Source organism: Microcebus murinus, chromosome 12 (assembly GCF_040939455.1).
Source record: "Microcebus murinus isolate Inina chromosome 12, M.murinus_Inina_mat1.0, whole genome shotgun sequence".
Taxonomy (NCBI): domain Eukaryota; kingdom Metazoa; phylum Chordata; class Mammalia; order Primates; family Cheirogaleidae; genus Microcebus; species Microcebus murinus.
In genome coordinates, this window is record NC_134115.1 from 16,613,853 (window position 1) to 16,635,571 (window position 21,719).

Here is a 21,719-nt window from a genome sequence, read left to right on the forward strand (position 1 = left end):
CGAGGAAGTGTTCCCAGAGGAAGTGAGGACTGAGCTGAGGTGAGAAGGATGAACTGGCCTGGACCATTTTGGTACGGCGCTCACCGGCCGGGAAACCTTGCCCACCGCCGGCACTCATAGTGCGCGCCATAGTCTGTGCTGTGCATGGACGACGACCCCGTTTTGCTCTTGTGTGACGAGGAAAGCTTTAAAGCACCGAAAGCTTGTTTTAGTTTACAGGCAGCCTTACTTGTCATGTAAATCAGAATAGGTAACATGTACATGTATGTTTTTATTATGTCATTTTTAAATGTTCACAATTTTATTTTGAAAAACGAAAAATTAGAAAAGTCACATCACGGCTGTCGGCTAAAGTCGACGCTCAGCTGTGCGCCTTCATATCACGGCTGTCGGCTAAAGTTGACACTGGGCTGCGCGCGCTCATCTGTGGCTGTCGACTATAGTCAACGCTTGTACTGAAGCAGGGGAAGAGTCCCACTCTGTGAGGTTAGGGGCGCTGTTAATATCCTTATTTTATATGAGAGAGTACTGAAGCTCTGATAGCGTAAGTGACTTTTGTTAAGTCACATGGAAGTAAGTACCCGAGTTGGGATTTGAACCCAGATCTGACTGAGTTACCATCCAAGTGCTTACCTGGTACATGATGGTACACCAGGCCTTGAGGAGGATGCCAGGGCTGTGAGGCTGACAGAACGCACTGCATCCGTGCCTGGCCCTGGGAGGCGTGACTGGCCGGCTGGGTTCAGGCATTCAGGTAACAAACGTGCAGGAAACTCTCAAACGGTGGAGGTACCTGAGGGAAGAGTGAGCTCCAGAGCAGAGCTGATTCATTCCTGAAATGCCCCAAGACCTTTAAAGAGCAATAACTAATCAGTTAATTTGTTGTAGTTTGAGCAGTGAATCATGATCTCAATTTATGGGGCTTGAAGGGAAGTGGTAGGAAGTTGCGAAAGGTGATGTCATTCCACACAGTGAATGTCACAGCCTGAAAAGAAGGTGATGACACTGACCCCAACTGATACGCCCCTTGTCTCTCTCTTTATCTGTTCGTGTCTTTACTCTGTAGGACAGCTAACCGGAAGCTGCATGACAGTAACGACGGCCTTAGGAGTGCCCTTGAAAACAGTTACAGCAAATTCAACAGATCCTTGGTAGGCCACATAAGATATAATATATTTTGTTCTTTCTCATGGTAGAGTACTTTGGAGGTGATGAAAATCATGTAATTTCTTGGAGAAGAGCTTCATGTGGATCCTTACAATAATGAAAAACTCTTTCCATAAAAGGAGACAACAGTTTTCCAAATTAAAAATTATGCTACCCCTCTGCAGAAATAATTGCCTCGCTGTTAACCAACTCTTTTGTCAAGATGTTCTAGGAAACTAGAGGAAGATGTATAAGATGACAGCTTTGCCCTGAGAGAGTTTATAATGTAGTAGGAAGTCAAGATGTGCACAGATAGATAGCAGCAATATAAGAAAAAGTGGAAAATCCCATGGAGGTAAAAATAAAATATTGCCCAGTTGAGAAGAGGGAGAGGGGGCTCTGGCTGAGGGGTGAGTTTAGACACACTGAGTGTTCTTTATGACAGTGAGATCACCAGAAGGGGGCCTTGCATTTCAAACCCTCCTGCAGAAACAAGCTAAGTGCCATTTGGCATTTTGAAGACTGCATTTTGAATGCGATTTTGAAACTGCATTTGTCATAAAGCCTCTTATCCCACTTTTGGGTGACCAGCTTCAACCCTAAGATTCCAGTGCCATATTTGGATATGGAAGAGTCAGTCACTAAGCCAATCCATGGTTTGGGAAGAGGTTAAGTCCAAGGACGTTGGTGTTGCAGGATCCTGGCAAACTGGGGAGCCAGAGTGCGTCTTTACGGAATATGCAGTAGGCTCTGGAATTAAGATATGATCAGGAGGGGAGAGAGTGCTGTGGTCAGTTATCTTCGTTGCAGATTTTCCCTTGATTTTCATGCTCGCATCTGCTCCTGTAGCATACTAAACTTTTAGTTACATTCGAAGTTAAATAGCGTGCTGCAGTTAAAAACAAATGTGTGTGTGTCCCTAACAAATAATTACTTATATATTACAGCGCATAAATAATACATCCCCAGGAAATACAATTACTAGAGGCAGTCCCAAATTCAACGGTCATTCTCCTCAGACTGCAGGCTACGACAGGTATGTTAACACCTGCTTGCTTTTAATTTGACTTCTGGATCAAAGTTAAAAGGAAAGTAAATTTTCTTAGAGGTGAATGAAAATAATAGAGTGTATTTTGGTCACTAATTTCTGTGATCTTATTTTGAAGTTCTGAAATGCACACCATGTAAAAACTAAAAGTAAAAATGTTTCAGGAAGGGCAACGTTATTTCCTTAAGATGTTACGACTTTGTTTTATGTATGCTCATAGTTACCCCTCACATCACATCTTGGTTCTTAGAAGTGGACTCAGGAAGAGAAATTTCAGGGAAATCCATGGAGTTGTGGTATATGATGTTGCAGTGTATGTGGCATATGACGTTGAGACTGTTGGCATGATCTGTAAATGTTTAATAGCCCAGCATAATATTGCGTGAGCTAGTTGCAGGAAAGGGAAACTTTCAAAACAAATGGCAGTACGGCTAGTAGATGTTTATAAGCTACTGTATTGAAGGAGTCACAGAGGCTTACCAAAAGTTAAAATTTAGCCCTGTGTTTAAACAAATGAACTAAAATATGGAGCCTGTTATTTAGACCTAGTAATAAACACTTAAGGATTACATGTGTGTATATGTGTGTATATACACATATGTCCAGTGTTGCTAATTAAAAAGTTAATTTTGTAGTATGTCAAAATTTGGAAGTGAAAGTAAAGGCATCAACTAAAGGTTTCCAGCTCTCCATGGCTTTGTAACTTTCTGATTGGTGTTCATCCCCTTTTCATTTGAGTGCTTTTGGTAAAAAAGAATGATGTACTTAATATCCTGATGATAGCAAATAGTCAAGATGCCATCCCAGGAAGGCTTGTTACCAAGGCTTATTGGCGACCATTTCTAAGAAAATTATATCCAGGTGTAAAATGTTTTTATTTTTCATTGATTTGCTATATAATACATTTTAATGGCTTACTGATAGGCAGTTGACTGTTCTGTCATTGAGAAATATAGATTTCTTTAAACGTGTAGGTGTGATGCCTTTTTTTCTTGGCTAATATTTAATTAAGATCAATTCTGAGCAAATACGGGGAATGGTATATAACCGAAAATAATTTCAGAAATTTTACCATGATTCATTTTGAAGAATAAACACCATAAATAAAATTCATAGGTACTGAACTAAAAACTTCCCAGCAGAAGGTTCTAAGGGACAAAGTCTTCACATCACTGGCCCCTGCAAGTGACAAGAACATAGCACTCATGTGCTCATTTTGAACTGGAACTGGAGGCCACTGTGGCCTGGACTGATGTTCTTTCTGTGGGGTGATTAATTTGATATAAGTTGTTAACATTTGTTTTCTTCTTGATGCTGATATGGGAAGCTTAATAAAAGCATGTTGCACATTTAATTTTATTGTTTTTATGGCTTATTTGATTTTAACTTGTAAATTTTTATTTATAATCAAATTTTGGTTGATTTTATTTATCGATTTGGCTTTGTATTTTTCATAAGAACTCTAACCAAAAATATAACGTGTTTTATATTTTTACATAGTTGTAATGAAAACATTCCTAGAGCAGGGAAAAATGGTTTACTTTGAAAAGGATATGTTTCAGGTGAGTTTGAGAAAGTTTGACCTGTACCTATCATTTTAATTCACAGTCTAGATAGATATTCATGGAGGTGATCCCTCAATTTGGGATTTCACTTCTTTGCCCCTTATCAAAAATACAAAGAGGTTTTTTTTTTTTTAAAGAATTCTGACCAATAATGAAGACAGAAATAATTTTCATATTATAATAGTTTTCTCATATACCTTACAGATTGACTTAAAATGTTTCAGAAGGAGATTTTCTTAAATAATGAAACAACAAAAATATATTTACACACACACACACACATTTAGCTAGCTGTATAAATTGATATATGGTATGAAATTTCTGCCTCTAAATAAAGACTTAGTATTTGAGCAACATAGAGTAAGATGTTAATTTTTTTCCTCACTTGTAAAATCTTAGGGTTTCACAAATGGAAAAATCCATCAAGTCAGGAATTCTAGCCTTTATCTGAGGGATCTCCCTATGAAACGTCTCCTATAGGGGTGTTTCTAGACTATGTGTCGACATTTACTGGCAAGAGTCCTCATCTCATACGTCGGACCACACATCCTGGGACCACGTATTTCTAGTTGCCTTTCACCTTTCAACATGCTGATTAGTAATAGGACTCCCAGAAAAGTTTACCTGATTTTGTCTTGTGCAACCTGAGAGGATATATTCTTCTTCACGTTTCAGCTCTTCAAGTATTTGAAGAGAGAAACCGTTAAGACTGAAGTTGAGTGTGCTGCACTGTTCCTCACATCTGAGGGGTTTGAGTCCCACATTATTGTGCTTGCCTTTCCCGCTTGGGTTCCCAGCATCCCTTTTAAGTAGAGACGTTATCCGGAAATGGACACACTGTTCAGAATGTGGTCTGACCACATTAGAGTAAAAAGGCTCGCATGGTCTATGTACATTTTTATTCGTACAACTTGGGATTGCATTATGTCTTGGGCATGTTGATTCTTTTTTGTATCTGGAAATAAAGAAGGTGATTTAAAAAAAAAAAAATAGCTTCATTTATCAAATGTTCGATTTGAGGGTCTTTATCTTGATTGTTGCACAGAGTGAACCGATGCTGCTTTGAACATGTTGTTTCCCCTGAAACTTAATCACGAACCACATCGTGGCTCTTGGCAAAAGTGAGAATGTCGGTCTCCTCGATTCCGTGTAATGGCGTGTGGTCTATGGCCTGTGCATTCTTTAGCATTGCCAACCCTCGGGTAAAGCGGTCTCCTCTATCACCAGGTCATTTCGATCTTCCTACGTGGATGAGGACTGCGACTCCCTGGCCCTCTGTGATCCCATGCAGAGGATGAATTGTGAAGTTGACAGCCTGCCCGAGAGCTGCTTCGACAGCGGCTTGTCCACCCTGAGAGATTCCAACGAGTATGACTCGGAGGTGGAATACAACAAGCTCCAGAGGGGATTCCAGAGGACACACGGGGCTCAGGAGAGCTTTGGGGGTGATGCTTCAGACACAGATGTAAGCCCCAGAAGCCACTGCTTTCCCAGGCATGGCCTCTGAATGAAATCTATCACCATATTTGCCCTTCATCTGTCATGGAAATCCATTTTGAAGGTCATACATATGAAGCATACCCAGAAGAATGTTTTTCCCTCCACCAAGTTAGAGAGAAAGTCTCATGGATTGTCCTTCAGGGTCACTCTTTTCCAGAACAGCATCAATTGTAGATTTAGCTGCATATTTTTCTTCTCTTTCATCCATGATGTGTATGTCTAATGAGAGACTTTGTTTTTTAACTGCTGTCTTTTTTGTTTTAAAAATAGGTTCCTGATATAAGGGATGAAGAGACTTATGGTTCGGAAGGGGTGGCTTCCGTCTTAGACTGGAAGCCCCGAGGCTCTGTTAGTGAAGGCAGCGTTGTCAGTTCATCAAGAAAGCCCATCTCGGCTCTTTCCCCCCAGGTAGGTAGTTTCTGAGACACTCTTATTCATGAACACTGATGATTTTCTGTGCCGTCTTACTTCTTAGGAGGAAACTGGCACTACCTTTATCACCCACTGTTACTTTTTCCCCCCAGACAGACCTAGTGGATGAGAACCATAAATCTTCCAGCTCGCAGAAGGCGTACAAGATCGTGCTTGCTGGGGATGCAGCAGTGGGGAAGTCTAGTTTCCTCATGAGACTTTGTAAGAATGAATTTCGAGGAAATACAAGCGCCACCCTGGGTATGGCTCCTACGTCAGTTATTAACGGGAAAATGACCTTCCTTAGCTTGATTTTTTTCCCCCTTTGAGATTATATACCAGATACACAGATATACAGATCTCTTTCTCTCTGTATGTACAAACATGTTTGTAGGGGTGTGTGTGTGCATGTGTATCTCGTTGACTATCCAGTGGTCCTTCTCTGCTTTGGCTAAGGCTTGGCTGTCGGAAAAGGAGACTGACAAAGGACAGAGCTATCTGCTTAGCCAGTGGGATTTAAATGAACCAAGTTTAGAGCCTGAGATGTCAGATTCATCTATTCAGCATATATTTCCTAAGTCCTGCTAAAAGCTAAATACTATTGTAGGTGCTAAGGATGAACAATGAAAGCCAATGAAATCCCAGCCTGCAAGGAATTTACATCTCAATGGAGAAAAATGGACAAAGAGCAAATTTAATAAAATGGGATTTGGGGAAGAGTTGCAGTTTTACGTGCGGCGACTAGGGAAAGCCTTTCTGATAAGGTGTCATTTGATGTTGCTAAAGTGACAACATTGATGGCCAGTTTGTCATTGTGCTCAAAATAGCCAGATGTATGCTCCCTTCCCACCTTCACAACAGAACAGCAGAATACGTAGCACCCTGATTTCCCCATTTGCATAATAATCAGTAAAAGGAGTTGAAGATATGCAAATTATCATTTATTTTTCCTCTTCCTCTAAAGTGTTCTTACTTGGATAACCAGAAATGTTGAAACAATTGATTGCCCTCTCCACAATGGGCGCCTTTGTAAATTTATGGTTTTCTGATACACTCTTCAAGATAACAAAGCTGAAAGTTTACTTCTGATTGATTCATAAAAGACTAGAATATTTTGTTAGGTTGCTGGAGACCAAAATGTGTGTGTGTGTGTGTGTGACTGTGTATGTGTGTATATAGACACACATTTATTTATACATATAAACATATACACATACACGTATATTTCTACATATACACAGACACACATACCTACAGGTGCATATCTATACACATACATATACTCATAACACATATATGTGCAAACACATATATGAGGTCTGTCCAGAAAGCATCCAGCCATCGTTAATATAATGAGAATGATTTGCCCAACATTGATGTAACCAGGCAGCCAAGGAGAGTACACTGTAATGCACATGTGTGAACAGTGACACCTTCACTGTACTAGTCAGTGGGGCGCTAGATGCCGTTGAGTGAGCACGTGTACCGTGTGGCCCTTGCATTTAAAATGACTGAGTGAGGCAGTCACCTGGCTAGCTCAGTAGGTAGAGCATGAGACTCCTGAAATGACTGAGTGAGTAGAGCAATGAGTCTGCATCAAATTTGGCGTTAAGCTTGAACATTCCTCCGCGGAAACTATTCGGATGATTCAGAAGGCTTTTGGGGATGATGCAATGAGTGCAGCTCGGATAAAAGTGTGGTACAAACACTTGAAAGATGGAGAAGAATATGTTGAAAGTGATCCATGTTCTAGAAGGCCTGCAACAGGCAGAACACCTGAGAATGTTGAATAACGTGTTCGTGTTAGGTTAAGAGATGCTGAGAGAACTGTGTGAAGTCCCCAAGGTGCCTACTTTGAAGGGGACTGAGGTGTCATTGTCCTATGTACAGTGTTTCTTGTATCTTGTATTTAATTCAATAAATGTCTCTCTTTTTCATATTATATGGCTGGATACTTTTTCATATTATATGGCTGGATACTTTTTCATATATGGCTGGAGCTTGTGTATACATATACACATACACATGCACATTGATGCATGTCCACTCATACACACATTTATGCACACTTACACACAAATATGACTAACTTCAGCTAATCATCTGAGAAAATAGAACATAGATTGTTCCTTTGCCTGTAGATTAAATCCTTCCCCACGTCAGCCAACTTGCAAATGGTGCGTCTGCACGCGCATGTGTGGTCTGACTTATAATTAGTACTTGAAGGTCACTCTCCTTAAAGGCCGTGTTCATTCCTTTCTACCTCACTGAGCTTGGGCTTATTGGCTTTTGCCTCATCTAAATAGGGCTTGAAAGTAAAAAGCCAATGGAATCGCTTACATCGTGTTCTCCACTCTCGTGTTCTTTCTCAGGAGTCGATTTCCAAATGAAAACCCTCATCGTCGATGGAGAGCGAACAGTTCTGCAGCTCTGGGACACGGCTGGTCAGGAGAGGTAAGTACTTTCCGTCACATTTGAGCTCTGCTTGGGTTTGCATAGGCAAGCCTTGTTGGGGAGTTGATGCTCTTTATACTCATAAAATTAAAACATGCTTTATGATTATACAGGTAATTATTTTAAGAATGCTTATGTTTTCCCGCATCCTCTGTGCTTTCATTTATCTGTGGGTTGTATGAGAAAAGGGTCTTTAAGCTTCCTTTGAGCTGATGTTCGGTAGGGACGAAGAGAGTGCCCTTTCCTAACGAGAGAGGCAGAACACTCCCCGACGCACCGACAGCGTAAGGAGCTGCTTGGTTGTGGGACAATAAATGATGGACAAGAGGACCAGTCACCTCTCTCCTTGGTTCAAGGGAGAGGTACAAACTAAGTAGCAGTTGCACATCTGCTGATGGTAACTCATCTTGCATCCATTGCCGATAACCAGAGCATTAAGTATGGGTTTTAATATTGTCTAAGTATGGGGATAGAACCTATTCAATTGTTCAACAAGTGAGAGTGGGGTACCTGCCTCTGTCTCAGGCACTGTTTAGCATGCTGAGATCTGTGGTTGACATGGTCCTATTTAAAATACTTACACGATATCGAACTTGGTTTAGAGATTGGATGTGTGCGTTGAGGTGTATGTTTCCCCATGAATCCTCCCACCCCCAAGTGAGTTAAGCTCTGGCGTGCTGTGGTGGTCTGCGTTGTCAGTTCTTCCACGCATGTGCAACGCTCCCTACCCACGACCCCCAAATAGTTTTTCTCCAGTGACTACCTCCTATCCTCCTCTGCCTGCATCCCTCATGGGTGTTCTGGTAGTTTGTTGCTGAGGTTGGGAGTTTTAAAAATGGCGCTCTCAACCTTGCCCTGGTTATGCTTTGGGGTGGGTAGACATTCTTGGGATTGTTTGGCAGGTAAAATGAATGGCTTTTCTAAATCAGTCACCCAGATTCTCATCCTTTCCCCTTTCACTGAGGCATTCGAGGCCTTGGAGATGGCCATTTCACAGTAATATGTTATAGTTAGATTCTTCTCAACTGGGGCTGATTTTAGAAGATGAGAAAAAAAAATGAGCATAAAAGAGAAGAAGGCTGAGGCAGCACAAAATGACTGATTAAGTACGTTTCCCTTTCTCAGATTCAGAAGTATTGCCAAGTCCTACTTCAGAAGAGCAGATGGTGTTTTGCTACTGTATGACGTTACATGTGAGAAGAGCTTCCTGAACGTACGAGAATGGGTGGATATGATTGAGGTAAGAAATCAAAATGGAGAAACAGAAAACTGCACGAGAGATTTATAGGCCGTCTTGGAAAATGCTGTTGCTCTTCTTTGTCTGAGTGGACTTGATTAGAAGCCATTGAGCCAGTGGCTTCTCTTATCAGGAAGAACTGGATGCTAGAGGCAGAACTGGCAGCCTGGTCTTCGGAGTTGGGCAAGTTTCCCCGAAGCCAAGGGCACGACCAAAGGGAACTTCTGGGAATAAAACTTCCAGGTTTTTGTACAGGTAAAATCAGAACCCCATGTAAACAAATCACAGTTCAGGCAAGCTAAGAAGAAGAAGCTCTTACAAACAGGGAGGTGGTGGGTTGGGTGTGTAGTGTGGTTGGTTGTGTGTAGGGGCGTCTGCGTGTGTGAGTATAGGCGAAACGCCACCTGGATGTGAGCACGTGCTGAAGGCCACGCTCTGTGGCAGCTGTCTTCTCAGCCTCATTCTGGCTGTGGTTTAGGGTGTTTAGACATCTCAGGGCACTCCTGACATATCAGTTGGTATTTTAAACATGTAGGGCAGAGTCTTGTGCTGTCTTTGGTTAAATGGGATAGTGTCTTTCATTTGAGGAGCTTTCATATCCTCTGGTTTCATGGTAAATAATTTTTGAAAGTAGGAAATGACTTTGGCCACATTTAGGGTGCTGTCAGCAGTTACCAATCGACATAACACTACACTTCAAGCTATGGTTCAGCGCACTCTCTTGAAAAAGAAACTAGTGACTAATACAGCTTTTCAAGTAAGTGTATTATCTTTAACTTTAAACAGGCATTGAATTGCATTAGTGGCTAAACAGAGAACCAGTTGCTGTCTGCTGTCAAGTTAGCCTCTGGCATTAATGTTCTCTTTCTAACCAAAGAAGTAACGTGAGAAACGACTGATTGCAATGGCAATAAGAATTGCACAATGGTAAATAAATATGCACTTTTTTCCTACCGAAACATCATGACTTAAAGTGATTATAAATGCAATGAAGGCGTGTTCACATTTAGGTAACATTTTTACTTCAGAAAATTTTCCACGTGATATGTTCATCTCTAACACCTGAGAAAGGAAGTAAGAAACATTATTCTCACTTTTTATGGGAAACTGAGGCATAGAAAATATATGGCACTTGCTTATTTTTATTTAGTAATTTGAAGTAGAGTGGGGGCTCATATTGTTGTGGCTATGTGTACAGCTAGTGTTACAGCTCTTGACCGGGGAAGGAACCGAGCGGCACACGAAGAGTCTGGAGAACAGCCTTTATTCTTCCACAGCAGGCTCAGCACACCTAGTGTTACAGCTCTCTTCGTGTCTTCCCATCTTCTGACCCTTCTGCCCCCCTTCCTTGTTCTTCTGCTTTTATACCCTTGGTAGGGCTCAAAAAGCATCCAATCAACATCAAGCTTTAACATCCAATCAACAACAAGCTTTAACATCCAATCAAAAACAGTGGGATTTGAAAATTACCCAATCAGGATCACGCAAGTAGCGTGGCTGAAAACAAGCAGCGGCACGTGGGCCTGGGGGCATTTCCGAACGCAGGGCCCCAGGCGGCTCTCTGCTGCAGGGCCAGCCCCAGCAGCGTGCCCTCCAACTGGCCACACCCAGCGCTGGCCCGCGGAGATGCGGAGTGACAGGGAGGCAGCAAGTGGCCGTGTCCCAGCGCCTTATGTTTTCCATGTCAGTATCAGACTTCCTGATCCAGCACCGGTTGCTACTTTGATGAAGCACCCTAGTGGGCAGTAGATACCTAGAAGAAGCCTTTGGTGCCCAGAAAGGAATTCCCAGAGGCAGCCAGTGCATAGAGAAGTGGCAGCTACTCAAAGGGGCAACTGGAGCTCCCTGGGATACAACAGTGGGCCCAGAGAGTAGCAGATAATCCCATTTAACTCATACGCACCTCGTATACTCATATACACATGTGTATTTAGAATCTGCAGGCAAACATTTTACTGTTGACAGTTTGGACCTTCATCTTCGCTTTAAATCTTTCAGAAAAATCTTTCTAATCAAGAAAAGGAGGCACCAAAGGCAAGGCTAGCCTGTGGAATGGCCTATAAGTAGCGTGGCTCACCACTATCATTTCTTGCATGTGCTGGGCAGCATTTTCAGCCATCCTTTTCATAGGGGCTGAGAAGGATGAAAACTATACGTACCATGATGAACTCTTAAATTTGTTTTTGGGGAAAAATTAGATACCATGTGGTATTCGACTTTCACCTTAGGAAAAACAATGGGTGCAATGAAGCTTCTTCATGGTTCACTGTTGCTAATTTGAACATTGAATTGTCCTAGAGGGACAATTAATTAATTTAGAGTTATTTTTGTTTTTGTTTATTTTATTTCAAAATAATTAAGTGCGTACACATGTTTTGTTACATGGGTACACTGTATAAATGCAGAAGTCAGGGCTTTCAGTGTGCTTATCACCTGGGCAGTGTTCATTGTACCCAATAGGTAAGTTTTTATCCATCCCCTTCTTGGTTTCCATTGTGCTTTGTGTCTCTTTGTGCCCATGTGTGCCCATTGTTTAGCTCCTCCTCATTGGCGAGAATACAGAGTATTTATTTTTCCATTCCTGAGACACGTTACTTAGAATAATGGACTCTAGTTCCATCCAAGTTGCTGCAAAAGACATTATTTCATTCCTTTTTATGGCTGAGTAGTACTCCATGGTGTATATATATATATATATATATACACACCACATTTTCTTTATTCACTCATGAATTGATGGGCACTTATGTTGATTCTGTGTCTCTGCAATTGTGAATGGTGCTGTGATAAACATTTGGGTGCATGTGTTTTTGATAAAACGACTTCTTTTCCTTTGGGTAGACAGTAGTGGGATTGCTGGATTGAATGGTAGGTCTACATTTAGTTCTTTCAGGAATCTCCGTACTGTTTTCCTTAGAGGTTGTACTGGTTTGCAGTCCCACCAGCAGTGGATGTGTTCCTTTTTCACCATATCCATGCCAACATCTGTCGTTTTTTTGACTTTTTAATAATGGCCATTTTGTGGAAAAACAAACACCACATGTACTCTCTAATAAATTGGAAGTAACCAATGGGCATACAAGCGCATAGAGGGAAGTAAAAGTCATTGGAAATCAAGAAGGGGACAGAGGGGAGATGGGGAGGGGAAAAAGCCCATCTAACAGGTACAGTGGACACTATTAGGATAATGGGCACATTTCAAGCCATGTAACAAAAACATTTGGACCCCCTTGGGATTTTGAAATGAAATGAAATAAATAAATAAATAGTTTCTTCTACACACAAAAATAATAATGACCATTTTGACAGGGATAAGGTTTTATGTCATTGTAGTTTTAATTTGTATTTTAGAGGCAGAATTTATATGGCCACCATAAATACGGGCAGAGATGAATGTTGTCACAGAATAGGCTGTAGGGTTTGAGAAGCAGTGGACTCAGTGGGGAATGGACCCTCTGAATTGACAATTGATACCCTTTGGTAGAAAACCACAGGGTTACAAAATCTTACAGTGGAATTATGGATAAAATAAAATCTTGGCCATTTATTTACCTGTCATGAAAAACTTATTGATCAAATATCTGCATAAAAGCTGGGTGGGGCTACTTGGGATATGAAATCTCTTCCTGACTTTTATACTTTCAGAAACATTTTTTGATCATCTGCTCTGTGTCCCTGAACTATACCAGGTTCTTGGGATATATCTGTTAATAAAACAAAGCCCTGTCCTTGTGGAGCTTGTATTCTGGGGAGTTTGGGGTAGGTCGGAGGCAGACATATGAAACGCAACAAACAGAAAAAAAAGAAAGAACATGCTAGAAGGTGATGATGTTATAGAAGCAAAAGAGAGCAGGTTAAAAGGCCTCACAATGGGAACGTGGGCCGCAGTTCTCGTTGATGTGATCAAGGTGGCCTCACTGCAAAGATACCTGAGTCAGGACTTGCAGGATGCACCAATAGTTACTTGTATAACATTGGGAGGTCATTTAGCTGTCCACGTTCTTAGCTTACTTAAATGAATATTTGACCAACAACTTCCAAATAGTGCCCCCTGAGGCAATCACCAAGAAACACAATTAATTAAGAGCACGTGAATGGGCGGAGCAGTGCATGTCAGGGAGGGCCTTCCGTTCCCGTCTCCCCTTTGCTGTTATTGCCCTCTGGTGCCTTGAGTCAAAGGAAAGTTGTCTGAAGAGAAGGGAAGTCAACCGCGATTTCATTTTAAAGCTTATTTCTTGATCCTGTGTTAGGTACGGCACCAAACCAAACGAGCGCCCACTCGAGTCACGGCCAGGAGTAATTTCCATGTGTGTTTGCCAGGGCTGCCGCGTCTCTTGTTGAGGACCCAGAACCCTGTGCTTGGTCGGGTTATCTTCTTTGACTCTTGTCATAGCCTGCTGAGGTGGGCTGCGTCCTCTTTAAGCCCTTCCTTTTACAGATAGGGAGACTGAGGCAGAAACCTGGCCAAGACTTGCCTGACTTCTTCACATGGTAGCGAGTGTCCAGCTGGTGGGCGGGCGGGTCTCAGACTCAGCTCTGCCACTCATACCTCACGTGCCAGGGGCTCCACTGTGACACTTGGCTGATGTGGAAGCGTCATCCTCAGAATCTGTTACTTTGAATGATTCATAATTGGCTCTTTATAAGAAAAATGTTGACCTTCAGGACTTTCGTGTTTTGCTTGCTTTTATTGTAAATCAGAGAACAGTGAATATGGAACTTTCAAACTCTGCTTTTGTCCCATTATAACTGAAGAATGACTTGTGTGTTTTGTACCTGAGACAGCGAACTTGACTTGTAATCACCATTGTTCGACATGAGAGTTGTAGAAAATTATATGGGCACCACAGCCAAATGTCGTTCAGTGGCCATGCCTCTTGAGTTTGTATTGGTTTGTAGTGCTCTGTGTGCTGGAGATAAGAAATTAGCAGGTGTATGTCTACTTTGCTGCAGAACTGATTAATCCCAGTGCCTTTTACCTTCTTCATTAAGCTAAGGGTGGAGCGTTGTAGGGTAGGAAGGATTATGGAGTTAGTTTAGACCTAGGCCGTGGCACTTACACATTCTTAATACCACTCTGAATTTCAGTTTTCTCACCTGTCATTGGGAAAAAGTATGGCTATTTTGAGAGAGACTTTGAGGTTTAAAGATACCGTCTGTACATCGTTTGGCACACAAGGGGCAGTGGGAACACGGTAGCTGCTGCTGCAGTTGTTACCGTCATCATAGTTTGTCCAGTGTTTGATGTTTGCTCTTTTTTTTTTTTTTTTTTCTTCATGGTAGGATGCAAGCCCTGCGTCTATTCCTATCATGCTGGTAGGAAACAAGGCTGATCTTCGTGATGCTGCTACTGCAGAGGGACAAAAATGTGTCCCAGGATTCTTTGGAGAAAAATTGGCCATGGTAAGACTGAATGTGGGTCTATATTGGAAGAGAATGTAGGGGTCTTATGGGTTCAGAGTCTGTAGCCTTCCACTTGTGTCTAACTTTTTCTTGGGAGGTTCTTTGATAAACCTCCACCCTGTTTGATGGGGTATCAGTCCTTCCTACACAGGTAGGACTCAATGATTCACCCCGTTTCTTGAGTGTAAGTAATTATGCTGAGGATTCAACGCCCCATGAAGGTAAAATGATCACATGATAATTTTCCCCCACTAAGTATCACTGACAAAAAAGAGTCAAAATAAACTCATCTTCTACCTCCCGACTCTCACCGAGTTCCTGGAATCCCCTCCAGTCCTGGAATCCAAGTAAAGAATGGGTGTCCTGCTTCGAAAAGATGGGCTTGGTCCCCGAGGGTTAGATGCCAAGGGACAGGAGATGGTGCAGTGTCTCACCTGGGTGGAAGGGAATTGAAGACTTCTTTGTGCCTAGTTGGAGTAGTCTAAATAATTATTTTGGGTCATGGATTTGTATACAGGAACAAACACATTCTTATTCAGAATATGACCATAGACAGTGTTTATTTTCCCATTACTGTCATCTGTCATCTTGCCAGAATGCTACGTGGCCCTCTTAAGACGTGTCTGACCTGCACAAGGAGCCAGAGGCACGTGGGACCAAATAAGTTCACACTGTGGCAGTCCGCTTGGACGTTGAGGTTGTTGTCGCCGTCAGCACCAGGAAAGGACTACTCTGTAGCATGTGAACTTTAAAAAGAAGTTTCAATGTTACTACTGTAAATGAGAAAAATCTTTCTGTGTTTTAAATTTGAGAACTGCAAACCAAATGCGATCAGCGTCAAAACTAGGCGGTGAAATTTACTTGTATCCCCCAAGTGACGACAAACACTTTATTATGTGCTGGGCAAAGCAGAGGACAAAGCAGACGTTCCTTGGCCTTGCGTAGTTTTCTGTCTGGGGGAGACAGATGTTAAGCCCCTGTAAGCCACGTACCAGACCGTCCCACGCAGCCCCCTGGAGCAGCCGTTCTTGGCCACCTGCCAGTTGTATTCCCTCTCCGTGATTTCTCAGCGTTCCCAAGGTCTGCTTCCTTATGCATCTCATGACTTCTACCTTTCTGCATCTTTATCCTCAGGTGCAGTCTCTGTATCACTCCATAACTTCCTGGAGATAGAAGCCAGCAGCAGTACCCTCAGTGCTCTTTCTACCAGAGAAAACATTTGCTGTGCGATTTCTGTAGATTTTCTGTGGCTTTGGGGGCTCGTGGAGTCTCTCCCTGATGTCTGGCTCTTCTCGCTGTCCCTGCTTCAGAGCAGGTGTCGTAGCCTCACCTTGTCCTACGCAGGACTGTCTAACGCAGGCCCCACGGCACACTCAGTTCTTCAGTAAAAGAAAAGGTTTCCTGCTTATCAGATAGCAACGCACAAGAATAACTTGAGCAGTTACAGTTGTGGCAAGTGCTATGCAGGAAGAATACAGAGGTTTTATGATAGGAAATCCTAACAGACTTTTCAGGGTTAGAGAAGACTTAATTGTAACTTCAAGGAAGGATTATCTTAAAAATTCAAAAAGTAGGTAGGAGTCAGACTGGCGTGGGGGTGGAGGGGGTGAAGGTGATCCTAAGTAATGGGGAAGAGCAAGTGCAAAGGTCCTGCGGTGGGAGGGGATTGGGGACACTGGGGGAACAGAGACTCTGGGGAAAGGCTTGGGTGACTGGAGCTTCGTGACTGAGGGGGAGGAGGCGGAGGGAGGTGGGCTGGGAGCCTGGCCAGAGCCACGTCAAGCTGGGCCTTATTGGCCACAGAAAAGCATTTGCACGTTACCTGAAAAGCAATGGGAGGCATTGAAGGGTTTGAAGTGGGAGAGTGACATGATCGATTATCATATTTATAACCATGGGGAGGTTGAATAATAGAGAACTAGAAAAGTCCAACGGTTTTAGCAACACAGAGGCTGCCTGGATCCTGGCAGGACAAGGTGATAGTGTGAAGAAGGAGGTGTGTTAGCTGCTGGCCCAAAGGAAGCACGCTTTCCATGCGCATTCAGTTCCTTAGTGGTAACTTTAAGCTACCGTTTTTATCTGCCTCAAATTATTTGATAGCAAACATTTGGTAGCATGTGACTGACAGACATAAAAAATGTAAAACATGAAATTTTGTGGGTTTTTTTTTTTTTTAATGCAAAGTAAAAAATCTCAGACTAGGAACTGTTCCTGGAATAACCGAGCTCAAACTTACATTTTTGGTTAGTATTGAAACTCAGTTTCTTAGCTGTTAGTCATTCATGGCATGCTCAACAGGGAAATAACTTTTATTGATTTTAAAAGCTAAAATTCCAGGAAACCCAATGAAAGCCTGTATTTTATCTAATTGTGTATGTTTCTGTTCCACAGACCTCTGGAGCATTATTCTGTGAAACGAGTGCCAAAGATGGTTCCAATGTCGTGGAAGCTGTTCTCCACCTTGCTCGGTAAAGTTTGGGTTTGTATTTGGAAAACTAGACGTAGGATTGAATTGTTACCAACTTCCTTGACCATGATGTGCTGTTAGAATATACATTGGGAAACACTGGATGATCTTTCGGTCATGGTAGGAGAAACAAATACACACGGATGTTATAAAAACTGGTAATGCTGCTGTGAACATTGGCAAAATACCTTTACTGCCAAACAAAACAGGTGCATCTGAGGTGCAGTTGACATTTCTGTAAAATGTCACCACAAAGCTTATAGTTGACTTGTATGAATCATTTCCAGGAACCAGATTTTAAACACAAGAGACTATTATGAATACAACCATCTACTATGACATTTTCATGGGGAAAAAGGGGAGACCCCACAAAGCAAATTATATATCCTGCCAGTTGGAAATACTTTGTCAAAATTATTACCTAGGTAATTATTAAGCTAAGGCAATGGAATTAACAATAAATAACATTTTGGGATGTAGATTAGAATGAAAATGGCATCATTAAAGAACTTGGATATAAATGTGTGTCTTTTAATCCTTGAGGTATTGTCAGGAAATAACACCATTATCTGTTAAGAGTTTTCGCTTCTGCCTCGTTTTCTGCTATAAATGAAAAGATGATTCTATACTGGCCTAAAGGGATTAAATATGAGGGAAACGTCAAAACATGCATTAATAAAATTCAGGACAGTGATCTTTAATTGCAGAAAAAGTTAAACCATAACTTTTGCCAAGTCATTCTTTTTCTGATTATTTATGGGATTTTATAAGAATCTTCAGTGTGATAATTGGCCTCTTCTGCTGTTAAACATTGGCAGTTAAAATACTTTGCAATACCTTTAATACTGCTTTTCAGCTAATGACTTGGTATTTATAGTGCCTAGTAGAATTATATTAATAGAATGTTTGGATTAGGACCTTGGAATAGACCGTTGTTCCCTCACTTGGGAGAATCAAACAGATCCCAGGACTTTAGGTGGCCTGCTTGGCATTAATTTGTAGCAGGGCTTGGCAGATGCCCTGGGCTTGCAGTTGGCATCTTTGAACATTTTCCACTTTGACATTAGTCCAAGAGAGATAGCCACCGCTCCCCACAACCCTGGAAATCATTTTTGTTTAAAAACAAAAACAGGCCGGGCGTGGTGGCTCCTAGCACTCTGGGAGGCCGAGGTGGGTGGATCTTTTGAGCTCAGAAGTTTGAGACCAGCCTGAGCAAGAACGAGATCCCAGCTCTACTAGGAATAGAAAGAAATTAGCTGGACAACTAAAAGTATATAGAAAACATTAACCGGGCATGGTGGCACATGCCTGTAGTCCCAGCTACTCGGGAGGCTGAGGCAGAAGGATCACTCGAGCCCAGGAGTTTGAGGTTGCTGTGAGCTAGGCTGACGCCACGGCACTCTAACCTGGGCTAGACTCTGTCTTAAAAAAAAAAAATAAAAACAGAAACAGTGCTAACTTTGAGCATGATTTAAAACAGGTGTGTAAAAAAAGGGCACGTATTTAAACATGTATAGAGTCAATTGAATTACTTGTTGTTTTGCTTGTGATTAGTATTAATAGAAGAATCATGGGCTAATACCACAACTGTCAAAAGAGAGCCAGAGTGAAACCTTTATACATTGGGTCACATACCCAATTTGACACACTGGTGGGTGCGTAGCCAGCATCATTCGCTGTGGCCCAAGGAGCTACGTTGAGTAAAAAGGGGTGGGATTCAGTGCAATGCAGTGTGTGACTTCGTTGAAGATGGAGTCATTGCTGAATTGGCAGGTGTTTTCACTTTTTCCAGTGGTTGTGTTGGTGCTTCATTAGCGTGAGGACTCCTGGTTGGGAGTGGTGTAGCTGCTGGGGCTGGTGGCGGCGGGGGAGGACCTGCAGGCCTTCAGAGCGCCACTGGCTGCCCCAGCCTTGGGCAGCTGAGTGCTTCGCTCATACGGCGGTAAAGGACAGCGAGGGTCAGGCCTCACGTGCTGCTGCCCAGCACGTTGCAGGAGTGCAGTGTCAGGGGACGTCAAGGCCATGCTTAATCTACCCCTAAAATACCTATGGAGTCTTGAACAAGTCTCATCTTACTTTTGGCATCTCTCATCTGTAAAACGAAGGATGGGGGCTGAGTACAATGGTCTCCAAGGTCCTTTCTAATTCCAGGAGTCCAGGATTCTGTGTGGCCACCTGTCCGCCACTGAATACCATATTCACTGTTTAATGCTCAGTTGTCTCATGGGGTCATATTAAAGTTAAATGGCTCCAAAGTGCCCCGGTCACACCCAGAGTGCAGAATCGATTCTCTTTACTGTGTTGTAAAGATGGGTGAGGCCGTGAGCTGCGGTGTGCCTTCCCCCCCACCCCCATCTGCTCCTGTGCGGCAGGTGGCTCAGCCAGGCACTGTCCCTGTTTGTGGTGTAGCTTAGAGACCAGCTCGTGTTTGTTTACTTAAAACAACTGGCGTGCAAAGGCATTTTGGTGAGGTCACTTCGGTTGTGTAATGGGCAGGTCACAGTTTTTTTTTAAGGTTTAGACAATTAAATACGATAAGCTTTTTGTGACTCACTTTATCATGGAGGGTTTTTTTAATTGTTATTGCATTATGGCCTGGTTTGGGGCCTCTGGTGATATTAGTGACAAATATAAAAATTATAAATAAAGCACATCTGTGTGAAGACTTTAATTGCTTTATACTCTGCCTTCAGATTTGCTTGTCAGAACACCCAAGTCTCAAATGGAAATATTACAGTCTCCATGGGTAAAATTATCATTTAAAAAAGTTTTGCAACCTTTAGAAAGTTATATATAATGCAAAACATGTACACTCTCAATTTAAATCTCACAGAGTGATCCCAACACGGTCCCTTCTGCACCATGCAGTGTCGTAAAACTTGGTCCAGAAGGGTGTATGGGTTTGCACTGTGTGAAACAATTTGTTTTTGAAGGGAGGCCGTCAGCGATTTGTTAACAACCTGAACTACTCTGTTTTTTTCTTGGAAAACCTCTCAATCCCAGGAAAAGTTTCTCTTAGAAATGCAATTCCCTGTAGTGCTGATAGTTCATCTCTCACAGCCAGCGTCCCATTAGTAAGTCCGTTTGCTATCACCAGAGCCACAGGCTTTAAACATTTTTGCAGTAGATTCAAGTTCAACAGGTTCATCTGATCATCCAATGCCTTGAAATTGGAGAAAAATACAAAAAGCTCAGACTGATGTAGTAATATCAGTTCAGCGTAAGAGCTGAGCCCTTTGGTGCAAATCTGTCCATAAGACTGAGTCATTTAAAATGCAATTTGTTCAGGAGATGGTAGTTTTTAGGAAAGTGACTTAATTTTCCCAGTCTTAAGTCTGCTTTCGATATTTGGAATTGTATTTCTGATTTTCTTAACGTTGAGCATGCCTGCACTTTTGGCAGATTAAAGAAATGAAGGCTAGATGAAAGATGTGGGTGTATATTTTTCTTCCTTAATATTTGCGTTCAGATTCAGCACTGTTTGCACTACCAGTCCTTGATGTGTGCATAGCCGCATATTAGGTTCAGTAGATCAAGGGAATAAAAGACAGGCCTTGAAATTTAACATTAGAGGGGGGAAAATGACAATATATGACCAGGCACCCATGGGTATGTATTACAGCTAATAGAGGCCATTGCACCTTCCAGAAGGGGGAGATATGTGAGTTGTCCTGTGAGGATGCTATGATTATTATACCCATTTTACAGATGGGAAAGTTGGGACTTAGAATGCTTAATCAATTTGCTTAAAGTGACACCGCTAAGTAAGTGGCAAAGTTGGGACTCTTTACTACTAACCTGAGTCACCGGCTTGCCACTTAAGTGCTGGTAATCTCAGAGTTCCCCTGCTCTCTGTCTTTTCTATCTTCCATCCCAGGGCTTCTGGAACTGTCCCTAGCTGGTGACTTCCACTTTCAATATTTTTACCCCCACCTCTTTTTAAAATCCCATAAACATATTCTGAACCCACAACTGGAAATTCCATAGCGGTTATGACTCTACGCGTCCAAACCCTAACGTGTTCATGTTCCTTTGTGGTTGTTCCTCGTTCTGTGTTCCCTCTCTGAGGAATCGACCAAAACGGAAATTAAGAAATAGTCACCTGGAGTCAGTCTCGATTCCTTTCCCCTCTTGCTTGATCCCCCATCTCCAGGGGCTCCAGGGCCCCTGTTGATGCAGTGACCTCTGTTTCTCCCTTGAATCCATGCATTTTTTTTCTCTCTTCTGTTTTAGTTCAGGCCTCAAAATTTCCTCCCTAACATGGGAGTTTCTGCCTCAGAGTTTCTCTAATATCCATTCGTCCTCTACTCTGTAATCAGAGTAATCTTTATAAATAAAAATCCAATTAACATTTACTGTCTTGCTTACAGTCCCGTATTGGTGTCCTACCTACAATATAAAGTCCAGGCTCCTAGCATGTGGCTAACAGTCTGGCACAGCCTGACCTCACCTGCCTTTCTGGTTGAATCTCTTATCTTTTTTCCCAAA

At 42.3% G+C, this 21,719-nt stretch overlaps 1 protein-coding gene across 1 annotated transcript in view; it reads left to right on the forward strand.

Annotated features, from left to right (window-relative positions):
- The window catches only part of RASEF (RAS and EF-hand domain containing), a 76,331-nt gene that overhangs the window by 49,088 nt on the left and 5,524 nt on the right, over positions 1-21,719 (forward strand). The window contains exons 8-16 of the mRNA XM_012779836.2: positions 1,067-1,151; positions 2,094-2,182; positions 4,987-5,224; positions 5,530-5,667; positions 5,784-5,931; positions 8,043-8,124; positions 9,250-9,364; positions 14,645-14,764; positions 17,156-17,232. Coding sequence (XP_012635290.2) covers positions 1,067-1,151; positions 2,094-2,182; positions 4,987-5,224; positions 5,530-5,667; positions 5,784-5,931; positions 8,043-8,124; positions 9,250-9,364; positions 14,645-14,764; positions 17,156-17,232 — 1,092 coding nt within the window. The remainder of the gene's footprint in view (positions 1-1,066; positions 1,152-2,093; positions 2,183-4,986; positions 5,225-5,529; positions 5,668-5,783; positions 5,932-8,042; positions 8,125-9,249; positions 9,365-14,644; positions 14,765-17,155; positions 17,233-21,719) is intronic.